Raw genomic sequence first — 17143 nt, forward strand, 5'->3', positions numbered from 1 at the left:
ATTACCATAATCAACACTCTTCACTAAACATAGGCAGTTACCTCAACATTACCATAATCAACACTCTTCACTAAACATAGGCAGTTACCTCAACATTACCATAATCAACACTCTTCACTAAACATAGGCAGTTACCTCAACATTACTATAATCAACACTCTTCACAAAACATAGGCAGTTACCTCAACATTACCATAATCAACACTCTTCACTAAACATGGGCAGTTACCTCAACATTACCATAATCAACACTCTTCACTAAACATGGCAAAGTTAACACTACCCATGAACAGAACATTTCTGAGACTAGAAATATTTCCATTTAGTTTCACTTCTTTCAAGAAAGACATTATAAATTTTTAATGTGAGGTTAAAACATTTACAGCTACTGAGGCGTTCACTAACAAACCAGCAGGAATTCTGGTGGAGCAAGAGGCCAGCCCTGTGTAACTCCCTGACATGCTATTTTATCTTTATTTACAAGTCAGTAGTCCACTTAGTCTGCAAAAAAAAATTGGCAAAGAAGTTTAGTCGTAAAAATAGATTTTAAAAAATGTATAAAACAGTGTAAGCACGGTTTAATTTCTTTTTTTTTTTCGTGCGCATTTTACATTATATTTAAGAAGCGATTTATTTTTAGTTGTGTTTGCCAAGCATGACATTTTCATTTTGTTTTTAACAACTTATATGAACTCACTGTGTCTGTCTGTCTGTCTGTCTGGTACAATAATTTACACGTCATTTCTTCCACACCCATTCTTGGATCAAGTTGAAACTTAACACAAAATTTTACCTAAAAGAAACACAAATCAATAAAAAAAAATTAACCGATTAGTTAATTAACTAATGGAAATTAATTATTTTGTTTAGTATCGAAAACGGGAAATACATTCTACGTATTGAGAGATGTGGCTGTTAAAGTGGAGCTATTTCCATGGTTACGTATTGTCTACGTCTTTCTTCTAGTTCCGAGTCTCAGATGAAGTAAAACATTTTCCATAATTACTGATAGTCGATGACAACGCTTGAATACATTAAAAAATTAACCAATTAATTAATCAATGTGGTAATTGATTAATTTTTGTTTTATAGGAAAAAGGAGCTTATTCATGCACTATTGAGATATATGGCAGTAATTGTGTGGTTCCTTTCCTTATAGACGTTTTTTTTTAAAAATAATTTTTTGTTATATATATATATATTATACTTTAGAATGACCAGTAAACATAGTTGTACTTTAGAATGACCTGTAAACATAATTGTACTTTAGAATGACCTGTAAACATAGTTGTACTTTAGAATGACCAGTAAACATAGTTGTACTTTAGAATGACCTGTAAACATAGTTGTACTTTAGAATGACCTGTAAACATAGTTGTACTTTAGAATGACCAGTAAACATAGTTGTACTTTAGAATGACCTGTAAACATAGTTGTACTTTAGAATGACCAGTAAACATAGTTGTACTTTAGAATGACCTGTAAACATAGTTGTACTTTAGAATGACCAGTAAACATAGTTGTACTTTAGAATGACCTGTAAACATAGTTGTACTTTAGAATGACCTATAAACATAGTTGTACTTTAGAATGACCTGTAAACATAGTTGATCTTCGCTTTTTGACTTTCGGATTAGGATTAAGTAACAAATTACATTAAAAGAAAAAAAAAGAGAATGCAATTTGGAGAAATGTTGAGGCATTATAAAGTAATCGAAGCAAAATCTTGACAAACCCCTCCTGTTCTTCAACTTCACATCAGTGGTTCTCATACTGTGGTAAGCGGACATTGCTTCTGATAGTAAAAAAAAAAAAAGACAGGGAGAAACTACCAACAGAAGATGGAACAAAATGGAAACCTTTATTTTTCCGACAGAGAAACATTTTTTGTTTATTTTTTAAATTTTATTTGTAGAGTAATTCCTTTGGGGGAAGTAAATACCCAACTGAAGAGAATAAAGATAAAAAAAAAAGCTCTGTCTGGATGGTGTGGAGTAATGGTGAGGCTGTGGAGTAATGGTGAGGCTGTGAAGTAATGGTGAGGCTGTGGAGTAATGGTGAGGCTGTGGAGTAATGGTGAGGCTGTGGAGTAATGGTGAGGCTGTGGAGTAATGGTGAGGCTGTGAAGTAATGGTGAGGCTGTGGAGTAATGGTGAGGCTGTGGAGTAATGGTGAGGCTGTGGATTAATGGTGAGGCTGTGGAGTAATGGTGAGGCTGTGGAGTAATGGTGAGGCTGTGGAGTAATGGTGAGGCTGTGAAGTAATGGTGAGGCTGTGAAGTAATGGTGAGGCTGTGAAGTAATGGTGAGGCTGTGGAGTAATGGTGAGGCTGTGGAGTAATGGTGAGGCTGTCGAGTAATGGTGAGGCTGTGGAGTAATGGTGAGGCTGTGGAGTAATGGTGAGGCTGTGGAGTAATGGTGAGGCTGTGGAGTAATGGTGAGGCTGTGGAGTAATGGTGAGGCTGTGGAGTAATGGTGAGGCTGTGGGACTATAAACGTTCACCACTGGGAGCAGGGAATTACTGATTGATTTATTAAAGTCATCTAAATATATAGAAATACGTACTTTAGTAAATTAGAAACGGAAATTGTGTCGAGACACACAGAGTTATGACGTTTAGGCAGGGCCGGTCCTACAGGTTGCGGGGCCCTATGCGAAACGGATTGCGCGGGGCCTAATTTGGGTTGTGATAAGGATAATAGTGAAAATTAAGATTTTGTATTAGGAAATAAATTAGTCTTTGCATTTATTCGTTAGTACAAAATCACTGTCAACTTAATTTTACGAGCCGTCTATAGTAGAAAGTAGTTTTCCCAACAAAACAAAAAAAAACATAACATTCAAATCTGCCTTTTAGATTTACTATCAACTAGCAAAATATCGCTTTTGTTTTTGTTTTTTTTTCCTAAGAGGTCAAGATATATTTCGATTTATAATTGTATGCCAGTGACTATTTACGTAAACTGTTGAAATTTCCTGTTTTTGTTAAAATTCGCCTTAAATACATTTTTATTAAATGAAAGCTGACAATGCCTTTTTTTTTTAGTGCGAGTAAGATTGGCGTTTTCCATACTGAATGACACCCTGAAATGATAATTTTGTCTGTTATAAGGAGATTTGCATCAGTTTCCAGAAGATTTTAATAATTTCAGGAGATTTTCATGACTTTTTCGTATATTTTATAATTTCAAGAGAATTCAAGGAACCCTTTAATAATATGTTAAAATTGCTTAATTTAATAATTTACACCTAGAATTCGCATCGGGCGGGGCCTAAGAAAGTGCGGGTCCCACTGCGGCCGCTTAGATTGCAGTTGTCTAAGACCGGCCCTGCGTTTAGGGAAGAACGCAAACAAACAACGATATGCTCCCTTAGGCCTTAGGCTAGTGACAATCTACATGATTTAGTATTAGGGCTGAACTCTTAGATATACACTTGATGTACCACAACGAGATAGTTGGACTTTGAAAATCATCCCCTCATCTGTAAATAGATCATGGTTCAACAAAAAACTGTTTCTCAAGTGTATCAATTCGTTTGTTGTGTATTCTGTTGTAGTTGAACCCCTATGTTATATGTAGTTGAACCCCTATGTTATATGTAGTTGAACCCCTATGTTATATGTAGTTGAACCCCTATGTTATATGTAGTTGAACCCCTATGTTATATGTAGTTAAACCCCTATGTTATATGTAGTTGAACCCCTATGTTATATGTAGTTGAACCCCTATGTTATATGTAGTTGAACCCCTATGTTATATGTAGTTGAACCCCTATGTTATATGTAGTTGAACCCCTATGTTATATGTAGTTGAACCCCTATGTTATATGTAGTTGAACCCCTATGTTATATGTAGTTGAACCCCTATGTTATATGTAGTTGAACCCCTATGTTATATGTAGTTGAACCCCTATGTTATATGTAGTTGAACCCCTATGTTATATGTAGTTGAACCCCTATGTTATATGTAGTTGAACCCCTATGTTATATGTAGTTGAACCCCTATGTAATATGTAGTCAAGTCAAGGAAAAAAGTCAACATTATTTACAACGACGACTAGAGCAAGTATCAAGAACATATAACACCCTGTCTACGCCTCTGATTCACCAAAGAATTGAAGAAAGTATCAAGAACATATAACACCCTGTCTACGCCTCTGATTCACCAAAGAATTGAAGAAAGTATCAAGAACATATAACACCCTGTCTACGCCTCTGATTCACCAAAGAATTGAAGAAAGTATCAAGAACATATAACACCCTGTCTACGCCTCTGATTCACCAAAGAATTGAAGAAAGTATCAAGAACATATAACACCCTGTCTACGCCTCTGATTCACCAAAGAATTGAAGAAAGTATCAAGAACATATAACACCCTGTCTACGCCTCTGATTCACCAAAGAATTGAAGAAAGTATCAAGAACATATAACACCCTGTCTACGCCTCTGATTCACCAAAGAATTGAAGACACCTCTTATTCTCCTAAATTACACAGGTTGAAGGCAGGGAAGGTTCAATTTTTGGGAGGAGGGGGCCAGAGGCGTAGTGGGGAGGGCAAGCGGGGCACGATGCCCTTGTGGTCACCCTCAAGGGGGCGCCACACACAACCTATAAATTCTATATGATGTTCATGGAAAATTGGGGGGGGGGGAGGGAGCCAATAATGTAGCTTGCCCGTGCGAACGTTTTGCTTCCTACGCCTCTGAGAGGGGGGAGGCTATTATACCATTTGAAATCCGATCCTGCATAGTTCAACAATGTTTAAAATACTTTTAGTACCTAACATCTGTAAAACATTACATTCCTATAGAGTCAACTTCCACATTTTGTCAACTCGAATATTTGAACGAAGCTTGATCGACGAACGCTTTTGAAACACGCCATTTCGAAACCGCTCAATCAGTCGCCTGTGTCAGTAAACATTGACATTCATACTGTCACATGAGACACGTGTGTGTGTGTGTGTGTGTGCTTGACTGTGTGTTCTGACAGCTTTGGTCTCATTTGGCATTCAGTAGACGGTTCTTATTCATCTGTACATTTGGATCTGTATTGGGCCGTCCGTGAACTTTGTCGAAATGTAAGGCATCGATTGTGTTTGTTCACCGTGAGAAAGTAGGCCAGCGTGACATGAACTAGACATATGCACATTAGAAATACATTACACGGAGTAGTGCTCCACAAAATTGTAAACTCATTATATGGCTTGTGTAGTTAATGGGTTTAATCTCTTGTATTTGTTTTATCATTTATATTATCCTTTTATTAGTAGTCAAAACAATTGTTTATGAACCATAATGTTAAAAGAGAGCTTAATCTGATGTGTCGTTATGTAGAGACAAACTGTAGCAATGAGTTTTCAGAGAAAAAAAAAAGGTTACAAAGACAGACACAAACTCATAATCGGCCCTCTTACTAAATAGCCTTCATATTTGTTGCTATTAATAGTGAATAGTTCTAAAAATGGTGTATTTTTATGAAAAATACTTCGTGCATAATTGATATTACAAAATTAAAATTTTCCATTTCAGAAAAGAAAAAAAGTAATCGTTGCACCAGACCTTTGAATGGTCTAAAATATCATGATGTCGGATTTTCAATATCTTTTCTAGTTAACGAGATCTAAACGGGACGGACGGACGGACGGACAAACCACACAAAACTAATATCGTCTATTCCCCTTTCGGGGGCCGCTACAAACAACAATATAAATTAGACAATTAGATATACTGACCAAATAAGCGAGGATGAGAGAGCAGTCGAAAATATCATTATCTAGTAGAGATAGAGACAATGATAAAAGAGCAGTATGCCCTAAACATAGGGCATTTCTCAATCCAAAGTTTATGAAAAATATAAAACAATTTGAATCTAAAAATATATATATATACTCTAGAAAAATAATTTCATGTTAAATTTGTTGGATCAATTAGTTTGGATCAGTCCTGTAATAGAATTTGTAATAGATTAGACTCACAATAATAAATCTGTGCGATAAGAAATAGTTTTACCAATTGTTTTTGTTTATCGCAATGTCTTGCTTTTATCTTTCTCAACCCTATCACTTGTCTGGATCACTTGGGAAGGGGGAGAAAGATGGGAGTATCTGGGTGAAGGTTACAGTGATCTCTTTTTAAATGCATTTTATAGAGAAAAGAAATGTTGCACAACTTAAATTCGAACTCAAGCCTCCGCTAAACATTAAACTAACCGCTGTGCCAGCAAAGTGCTTATGAAAATGGAAAGTTTCATAGCTATCAATAGTTAGTTTCAAACTCTTAAGCGACGAACACATTCTCTACACAAGGTATCAACGGGACTAATTCAGCTTATACCTTGCCACATCATTGAAGCACTATTTCTTTCACTTGTTCTGTATCAAACAAAATAATTAATTACCAATAATTAGTTAAATAATTGTTGTTGTTTTTTTAACTTATCCTTTTTTAAACCAGGAACAAAGAAATAATTTGTGCAAAGTTTTAACTTTATCAGAGAATTTGTTTTCAAGAAATAACGTTTTCAAACTTCTTACCAAACAGACAGACAGAATGAGTTAATTTAAGCTTTGTAATAAGCTCTCCAGAAGTCATACTGTACGTGGAGTTGCAATCTGGAAATCTCTGCACAGTTCATCTCACAGTTATTACTGTTGATCTGAATCCCGTAGAAGAGGAAATTTCTATGGTCAAAATACGCATCGGCAGAAGCAAAGATAACTTTGTGATATCAGCCTTTAGCCGAGGTTATAGTATTTCAATTTTAATCGTTATGTTTAGCCAAGGATTTATATTAAACATTTGCTCATTATTCTTCTGGATATATAATTGTTGACTGTTACATTTTCTAAGAATAAATAACAACAACAACAGAATGTTTTATAAACTAGTTTCCTTGTCCTCCCTAATTGTTGTAGTCGTAAAAATGTGCTGTATCTTTTCTTAGCCTTACTTCACATGAACTTCCAAACTTTTCGTTGCTTAATAATTACGACTTGCTTTCTTTCGCGCGCGAATGAGTTTAAACATTATAACAAGAGACCTACTTACATCAAAAGACGTGTCATTCTCACAAAGAAAATAACAACAAATTAGGAAAGGTTGCCTGGCGGCGTGTGGTGGGTACCATCTTGATACTGAGTGCAAGGTCCCGCACCGGGTTGTCTTGTTTGCAGCAAGCAGAAGTAGGTTCAAAAGAACACTGGGAACTTACAGATTAACATGACATGACATTGCCATTGGATACAAATATAAATACAATTAACAAATGTATAGTGTTTTTATATATTTAATATGGGTGTACAAAAACATGAATAACTTTGCCAGTGCTTATCAGTAGTCGGATTAGATAGAATCAAGCTGCATTAGTTGAATAGATGACTGGGGGATCAGAGTGAGAGAGAGGGGAGGGGGGATAGCGTTGATTACTTCCCTTACTCCAGCAGAGAATAGAGAGGGAAGAAGATCAGTGGCATTTCCAATGGAGTTGTTTATATCAATCATTGGTTACTAGAACGTTACGCTCGAACTGTTAACTCCCTATAAGCTCATGAACCAACAAGCAAAATGTAAAAAAGAACTTTTTGTAAAAAAAACAACAAATCTTATCTAAAAGCCCCACATTTACAACTATATCTCTCATTGATGTAGAAGTTATTTTCCTTTTTCGATATCAAACAAAATAATAATAGTCTCTATATTTTTGTTTAAAATTTTGATTTAGAAATTGGTAAAGTAGGATTTTTCTGTATATTAGACTGGGGTATTTTGTAATTGGCTGTATATGTCTATATTTCTTTCTTTCCCCAGGGACAATAAAACCGTGTCACTAATTAACAAAAGAAAAACACTTTTTGAAGAAATCAAACCAACTGCGTACACAAATTTGCTACTTTATATCTTTATATATAATACACATATAATTTTGTCTCAAAGCTCTTTGATTTCCTTTGTTAGAAAAGAAAGTAAAAATAAAAATTCACTCCCCTTGCATAAAGTCTAGCCAGAATGCTTCTCCCTAATTATCCGCAGTGCAGACAAGGTAATTAGTTCTTCAAGTGCGCCTGCCAATCAAAGATTGAGTTGAGTTTTGTAGTTTTAAACCTTTTACTTTCGTTTTATTGCTGTGTCCTAATTATGTTTATTTTACAGTTAAAAGAGAGTCTTCCGTGTATAAGGAGAAAAAAAATATTGTTTGATGAATGAAAGAAAAGTGGAAGTGAAACTGTTACAAGGTTATTTGAAGCCCAGGGATATGGAGCGAATTATTGGAAGTTGACACTGTAATGACCACATTTCCTGTGCTAATTGATTTGTATGTTACATGTAGAGTTGTGTTTTATCCTTACAAAAAAGGTCTATATTGTTGAAATAGACGTTAAATAAATGGTACACAAAAAAAGTGAAATAACAAAAACAACAAGAAAAAAAAACATAAATTAAAAACGCACTAAAAAAAAGATCAAATATGAAATTGCAAAGCGTTGAGTGTCTTTAGTTTGAGCTGAAGTGAAATTAACGTTGGGTGTGTTTAGTTTGAGCTGAAGTGAAATTAACCTTGGGTGTGTTTAGTTGAGCTGAAGTGAAATTAACGTTGGGTGTGTTTAGTTTGAGCTGAAGTGAAATTAACGTTCAATTCCATCCCTTTCATTTTTTTAAAACTTGTTTTCTGCATTGTAATATTTGGTTATTAGTTTTATTTTTACGATTTAATATTTTTCCTTTATACTTAAAAAAATTATTTACAATCATTTTCGCCCACTATTATTACAGAGAGTAATGGAGAAAGACTGTCATAGGATCCTTTGTGGTGCCCCAAAGGTCTAACAGTTTTAGGGATAGGTGAATGTAAAGGTGATTACTACTCAAGCAATGTAATAGTCAAAAAGAAGGTTTGTGACCCAAACTTTGGACCTACGTGTGTTGCATTGAACTAGTCTTTGATAATATATTGTTCTAACCCTGCCATGCACACCGCCATCCAACCTAGTGCAGAAGGTGCGCACTGCCAGAAACCAGACTGAGTAGGATGTCGACATTAGGATGTATAAAACAAGTTCCGCCCAAGTCTAGAGCCGAAGTGAAGAGACTGGGCTAAAGACAGTTGTTGTTTGATCTACTTGTGATGTCCCTGTAAATAAACATCGCTGCCTCGTTGAGTTGCCTCCTTTAAGTTTTTACAATATTAATTCATTTTTATTGTCATTTTTATGTTGCTAATTATCACCTTTAAGTTTCCCCTTTCAGACCTTGCGATCTATAGGGCAGATGATGTCGTCTGTTTCTTTAGCTAACGGTTTCCGAGCAGGGTGTCACGTGGCCAGCACAACGACCAACCGCCTTCACTTTCACCCAACTAAAGTCAGGTACCCATTAGAGTTGGGTCGACTCAAGTGCGCCTTAAAATCCTGAAATTCAAAATGCCAGTCTTCACCAAGATTCGAACCCAGGACCTTAGATTCAGAAGCCTAGTGCTAAACCATTCAGTCACCGTGCCCCCAGTTACCACCTTTACTATTTTTCCTCGCTACTTTGTCTGCTCTTTGACTAATAAGAGTTGACATTGCATTCTGGAAGCACTGACCCCTATACACCGAGATGGATTCTTTTCTTTACGTGGAACGTGAAGTTTGGGATACGACGTGCCACCTTCATTCTTTTAGCACATTTATTTCAGCACGAAGTCGTGCAAGTGCTCTTTCTGAGCTTATCCTATTAGAACATGAAACGGGTTGCCTGAATCAGACAGGAAAACCAATGACACCACATTTCACTCTAACTACAGCCCCATTGGAACCAAACTATGATGAACTATTATCTAAACACTGGCAGCTTTATTCACGTATTGACTTACATTTTATATTTAAATTTATTACCAAATTTTCGTACTCATAAAAAAAAATTGCCCATAATGATCTAATGCTTGAAACTGTTTAGTCTTTCATTAGGCTATCATAAGACTATTATTAGACTTTTATTAGTCTATCATTATACTATCATTATACTATCATTATACTATCATTAGACTTTTAATAGACTATCATTAGACTTTCATTAGGTTTTAATTAGGCTATCATTAGGCGGTGTTGTAATAATATTGTTAATAAACATTTTTTAAAAACCTTTTGGTTATTATAAAAATAATGACGTGACATGAATTTCATTAACAAATAATAAAAACCGAGTTTCAAATATTGAAAAATTTTATATCTAAACTGGACATTACAAAAAATGTGAAAATTTTTTAAAAAGTTGAAATTAGGCGTTGTTTTGTAAAGTACTTATAAGAAGTTATTTTTATCAACCCTAACCTATGTAACATATTATTTAATTTTTAAATCTAGATCTAGTAATTGAACATCAAAAAATAAGAGTACTCTCGTCTCATAACTATTATTTGCAATTTTTAGATACATAATCTAGAAAGATGTTGGTAATCAATCTTTTGAAACGTACATTAAAATCAACAGACATGAATTATTTTGATCTAGGATTTTTAAAACATGATCTCAATGGAAACTAACAGGCAATGGCTTTGTTTCATATATGTGCATGAATATATAGTTCTGTGATTCTAAAGATCATCCGAAAAATTATTTTGAATTATTTCTAAACTTTGAATACTAAAGATCATTACTTTTCTAAGACAGAAAAGATTGATTGGGGCAACTTTCCTTAGACCTTGAAAAAAAGTACATAAAATCTCTCTATATAAATATAGGTCTGTGAATCGATCTATGGCGGATAAAAATTTGTTTCCGATTTCAAGTCTAGATATAATATAAAAGTCATAGACATACATATATAGACTGGACGATAAAGTAAAAATTATTATGGAAAACATTTGGAAAAAGATAAGTTTGCATGAGTTATACAGCAGTTATGAGCAGTGTAAAATTAAAAGTATTTATAGTTGTTTTTTTTTCAGCCATAACCTATATAATTGATAGAACCCCTTCTGTATTATTATATCTCTAATCGTGCCTAATTATAAATAGTTTTAAATACTAGATTTAGATCCAGTCTATATAGATCTAGATAGTATAGTAAAAAAAAATACTACTTACTACTAGTACTATACTACTATACTATACTTTAAACTATAATTGTAATCTGTCTAGTCTATAGAGTATATAAATAGTCTAGGACTAGATTCAAGATTGTCACTAGATCTATAATCTATACTTAAACTAGATCTAGTCTATAGTCTGCATGCATAGATGATAGACTGACTAGTTTAATAGTTAGTAGTAAAAAGTATGAAAAGTATTAGACCTAGTTAATACAAATATTAGTCATATTTATTAGATTTAGATCTATCAATATTAAATTAGTGTCAGTGTCAGTGACACTGAATTATTCTGACTTACTGAAACTGAAAGTTAATGTGTCTAATATTCAATTTTTTTTCAACCTTTAGAATTTATCTTTGGCCTATCGTACTACGAACATTAGAGCACGTTCTGCTCATTTTTTTTTTTTTTTTGACTAAAAACTAATTCTAACAATTTGAATCGATAAGACGAAGAAGCCATGTCAACAAACAAAGATCCACATCACAAACCTATATATATTTGCCTATGTCTATGATTATGAAACAAAGGCAAAATATTGGGAATATGGGCAGTTTTGTACTTTTCAAAACTAAAGATCAAAGGTATATATTGGCTGAAATGTTAGTCCAAGAATTTATAGCTCAATTGCCGCCATTTTTTTTTCACATAGATAGAGTACATAAAACATATTTGATCTCCCCCAAATAAAAATAACTTCCTACTTCCAGTCTATATTTATTTATGTCTATGATAAAAGTCTATCATTGAAATATTGAAAAATGCGGAACTGTGAAAATCTTAAAAAATACTTAAATACGTGTTCCTTAAATCTCATTTGTTATTTTTTAAAAATTATTATAAGAAGATATAAATTCGCTTTGTATTAAAATGTTAACAAAGTCTCACAAAGTTCCGATTTTCTGAGTAATCAGGCGATACTTAATATATTTTCTTTTCTAGCCCTTCTAGCACTCTTCTAGCCTCTGAAAACAAAAAATCATCTACAATCAAGTCCAGCTCCTAGTGTACACATGTAGATCAGGCGCTAGGTTCATAGAAATTCAATGAGCTGATGAGTTAAATGCTAAGACGTAGACCTGATAATTAAAAAAAAATTGAGCTTGGGGGAGTTAAAGCCCTTCATTGAAGAGAAGGTTATTCTCATTCTAATCTATTTGTACTACTACGTCAGAAACTTTAGATCTATAATGATACTTTGGACTCAGTTTGGAGCCATTGGGATCATTAGTGCATAGAGGAGGAGATTAGAGACAGGATTACCAATTGGACCCCCCCCCCCCACGAAGAACTGCTAGCCACTGTCAAATAAACGTAAACTCAAGCTCTATCACCACATGACATGGTGTTCAGGTATTGCGTAAACCTTCCTTCAGGAAACAGTACCAGGAAAAAGAAGAAGAGGCAGACAGAGAAAGCGATGGGAAGATAACATAAAAATATGGACAGGCCTGTCATTGAATGAAATTCTATCCAAGACAAAAGACAAATAGGAATTGAGAAATACGGTCAACAGATCCAGCGTGGTGCCCCAATGGTTCAACAGACTAAGGGATAGATGAAGGTGAAGAAATGCCCAATAAATACTTTTCATTATATTACGACCACATGGCTAGATCAAAAGAAAAACTCATGACTAGAGGTCATCTATAGGCCAAGAATAGATATACCGCATCCAGAAAAAAATTGTAATGAAATCACGAGCTGGTATGTCTTAGATACGATTTAAAAGTTCAGATATATGTGTATATTTCATAATTGTATTCATTTTAACTAGTGTTTCGTAATATATTTATATTGAACTTTAGAGATTCGGCTTTAAAGGTAATAAGGTTATATGTTTATAAACAATAAGTTATATCCATGTTTGTTTAACAATATTTTATTATAAGTTCTACCTTCCAAATACAATATGCCTTCATCGTTTTAGTTTTAATAGCTGTTTGGGGCTACAAGGTAGAAGAATTAACAACCAGGAACTAAATTTGTTATTTAACATATTAAAAGTTAAATAAAACGAACATTAATTTACTAGCTTAATTAAGATAGTCAGTTTGAAGTAGTCAATAGCGAAGGGATGTAACCCAATATAAATAATGTAATCATATCTTACACGACCATCGCCCTTGCCTTTAAAAAAAAAAAAAAGAAATTAGCCGCTTTAAAATTAATTGAAAAATACTTCATTTGTTAGCCATGATATTGTAAACATTTGTAAACTCTCATTCACCACCCAAACAGTTACCTACCCGTCTTCGTGAGCCTACACTGAAGTCAAGACAGCTTTGGAATAAAGTTACACGAGTACCTCTACTTAGACAGCAGCGTAGCTTCTATTTCATTCATCATCTATTAAAGTTGCATGCGCTGCTGGAGTGCCTTTCAGCAATTTTGACCCGTGGAAATGTTTAATAGTCAAAACTTGCCCACGGACCCCGGAGTTACGTAGATCCATAATATATACATTATAAATGTAACAACAAAAAATTAAATTAAAAAAATCAGGATTAAGTTGATAAGATGATGTAAGTCTACTTATTACCAATTCAATGTAGACCTGTGTGAATAGCAGCCGCACATTTCAACGAGCGTACATTTCTAATTGGTTTCTTTTATATGTGATGAGGTTCATTACGCAATGAATTCCTATTGTACCAAATAAGAGGACAAGAAAGCAGTCAATGTCTATTGTTCAATAACCCATATTGCAGAATATACAATTGGAATCTGTTTTTGCTACCAGAATTAATGGTATCCTTGTTCAAACATTAGATTGCCTTAGTATGGATTTATCTGTGGAGTGTATATGAGTTTGTGCACGAGCTAAAGGGTTCAGTACCCAATAGGTATTATCCAGGTGAATAATGTCTTGAAATGTTTTGTTTGGTTCGTCATATAATATTGCGTAATAGACATAGTAGGAGGCACGGTGACTGAGCGGTAAAGCGCTAGGCTTCTGAACCGGGGGTTCCGGGTTCGAATCCTGGTGAAGACTGGGATTTTTATTTCGGGATCCTTGGGCGTCCCTGAGTCCACCCAGCTCTAATGGGTACCTGACAATTAGTTGGCGAACTATAAAGGCGGTTGGTCGTTGTGCTGGCCACATGACATCCTATTTAACCGTAGGCCACAGAATCAGATGAACCTTTACATTATCTGCCCTATAGACCACAAGGTCTGAAAGGGAACTTTACTTTTTTAATAGACATATTAAACAGTAGTGAATGGCGAAATGATCACTATTCAAACTATCCGATTGGATATACTGGCTTTTTTTAGACGTTTTTTTAAAGTGTATATACACATCATCTTTCTGCGGCCCCTAAGCCCTGGGGCTCTGCGTTCCACAGTTTAAGAACTATTGGTCTACCATAACTCTATTTGCTACTTTAAAAATAAATATTTTAATTACAACTAACGTGTTAGTATATCTTAGCAAAGCCTATTAACCACCAGGACCGAATTTAAACTTGATAAGGCCACACACTATTTCAGAAATGGGCCTTCCCTGTATTCATCAGATGACACTTTTTCTAGTGCTCTTAAGAATTCAGAAAATATCTCTGGAACCATTTTGACAACTTTTTGTTGTGACCCTAAACAATAGCTTGTATTAGCAATGGGTACATTCAACACCCCTTAACTTCTGAGACGATTAGCCGAAACCTAACCCATGAAAGAGGCATAACTGTGATGATATTGTATCGTTTAAATTTATTTTGTTATCTCCCATAGTTCATGCGAACGTTAAGTATACTTTTGCCGTATTAAATGTTCATTGTAGCTAGTCCATTTAGTTATTCTTTTTTTTTTTTCGGAACTATTGTTTCGAAGATGATTTTGCAAGTGTTATTAAGCCTAGAAAAACTTCTGAGATAGTATTCCAGAGGCAGCAGGTTCCCCCCTCCATACTTGACTGCCTGGTGGTGAGGTTTGCGCGCTGGACTGTCGTTCGGATTTATCGATGGTCGAGGGTTCAAATCCTGCCCGCTCCCATCCCCCGTCGTCCTGCGGGAGGTTTGGACTAGGAAGTAAACTATCTTCAACTCTGAAGGAACATCCGAAACATGTAAAATATTTTACTAAAACATTTTACAACATACTTCAAGGTGTAAGATACTCCAGCGGGTCCAAGGCGGAACCCTAGCGTTAAGCGTTTTTCTGCGTTCTGAGCTTCAGAACACACGTTTTCTCATAGTAATAATAACGCAAATTTAAAACAAAAAAGGCTATAGTAAAGATGGATGGGTTAGGGCTGATATTTTAGTGTTTTCTTGAAATAGAACACACTATTTAGAAGAGGCGCCTTAAAATCCAGAAATTCAAAATTTCAGTCTTCACTGAGATTCTAGCCCAGGACCTCCAGTTTTGGTAGCCAAGCGCTTAACCACTCAGCCACTGTGCGCCCCTCCTTTAACATTAGTAAGAATATAATTTTAATTGGTTCATAATTTAAGAATGAAAATACAACTTTTTATTTGCCTTTGTTAAAAAGACCGCTCCTCATGGGGTCAGGTTTGAAACAAAAAGTCTGACCTATATGCTAACTAGCTTGCTTTGTCCTTTGAATTCAATAAAACTGTTATAAACGAATACTTTAAGCACTGTGCCGTCGTCTGATTTATGTCATTGATCAACAATGCTTGAACTTTTCTTCTAGAAACCATTGAGCTGCCAGCGTTACACAGAACAACAAATAGAGCGAGTTGTTTTCTTTTCTTTGCTGCTGCACTTCTTACGTCTATCATCTTTGGTCTCTGATAGAAGTATTTTTCATCTATGGTCTCTGATAGAAGTATTTTTCATCTTTGTTCTCTGATAGAAGTATTTTTCATCATTGTTCTCTGATAGAAGTATTTTTCATCTTTGTTCTCTGATAGAAGTATTTTTCATCATTGTTCTCTGATAGAAGTATTTTTCATCTTTGTTCTCTGATAGAAGTATTTTTCATCATTGTTCTCTGATAGAAGTATTTTTCATCATTGTTCTCTGATAGAAGTATTTTTAATCTTTGTTCTTTGATAAAGTATTTTTCATCTTTGTTCTCTGATAGAAGTATTTTAATCTTTGTTCTTTGATAAAGTATTTTTCATCTTTGTTCTCTGATAGAAGTATACTATATAACCGGCGTACCATTGACAATACAAATTCAAGTGACGTAACTATCTTCTTTTTTGAAGTAATGTCTGTATTATACTAGATAAGATATAAAAAATTGCTTTTGTAATATTTAGTTAATGAGGAAAAAAGTACATTTTATAGAAAGCTAAAGTGTATTTCGTCACAACCTACATAAATGAAAGTGGATTATAGAATATCTAATTTTAAAATTATTTTGCCTTTGTTTCTTGTTGTTTTGTTAACCACACATCACCCCAAGAAAATCACTATCTTCTTCTTCAGTTCAATAGTAATGTATTATTAGAGTATCATTGATACTCTAATAATACGGTTAATTCCAAATGAGAAAGATAAAAACATTATTTTAGTTTGAATTTATGCAAAATTCTATTTTAATTCTGGACTTTATAATACAACAGAGAAACATAAAATTACAGTCAACGAGTTTGAGGTGCAAATGAAAAAAAAAAAAAATTAGAGCAATACTTTTATCAAAAGCGGAATCATTTATGGAACAACCGGACAGTCCAGTTAATGACCACACTCTCCAGTTAATGTTAGCCAGGAATCACGGAGTGGCTGAAACAATGGGCATCATGAAGCACGAGCAGAGCAAAGAAATGACCACGGCTAACACACTGGACAGTATCCATTTAATCCCCCGCAAGGGTCTTCCAAATAAGAAAAGGAAACACACCTTTACCTTTTTACCTTACCAGAATAAATCACATACACCCATCGCCACCTGTTTGTAGACATAGCAATCAATATTATGATACCTCATACCCTCTTTTGGATGCACCAATCAAGGTCACCTCTATCAGACCTTGTTACCACTACAAACCAACATTACCAACAAAGGAAAGCTTTTGTTTTTCTCTACAGACTCCAAAAGGTCTCAATACCTTGCTCGAAGAAACCGAATCAAAGATTAACAAAGGAGATAA

General features: G+C 34.6%; 1 protein-coding gene across 1 annotated transcript; it reads right to left on the reverse strand.

Moving 5' to 3' along the window:
- Positions 1-1324: 1324 nt before the first annotated feature.
- Positions 1325-14648, reverse strand: LOC129921738 (mucin-2-like). The gene is made up of 3 exons (XM_056004342.1): positions 14579-14648; positions 1943-2505; positions 1325-1363 (listed from the first exon to the last, which is right to left on the reverse strand). The coding sequence occupies exons 1-3, from the start codon at positions 14646-14648 to the stop codon at positions 1325-1327; spliced, it is 672 nt and encodes a 223-aa protein (XP_055860317.1).
- Between the last annotated feature and the right edge of the window lie 2495 nt (positions 14649-17143).

The sequence above is a fragment of the Biomphalaria glabrata genome, chromosome 11, assembly GCF_947242115.1.
Source record: "Biomphalaria glabrata chromosome 11, xgBioGlab47.1, whole genome shotgun sequence".
In the NCBI taxonomy this organism is placed as follows: Eukaryota; Metazoa; Mollusca; class Gastropoda; family Planorbidae; genus Biomphalaria; species Biomphalaria glabrata.

Excerpts from the sequence above, each read along its gene's own strand:
- LOC129921738 (XM_056004342.1), bottom strand. The coding sequence starts at position 14,648 with ATGGTTCCAGAGATATTTTCTGAATTCTTAAGAGCACTAGAAAAAGTG. Across the intron at positions 2,506-14,578 it reads ATCTGATGAATACAGGGAAG|TGGTGAACGTTTATAGTCCC; the intron begins GCCCATTTCTGA and ends CCCTGCTCCCAG. Across the intron at positions 1,364-1,942 it reads TCTTTATTCTCTTCAGTTGG|GTCATTCTAAAGTACAACTA; the intron begins GTATTTACTTCC and ends CTATGTTTACAG.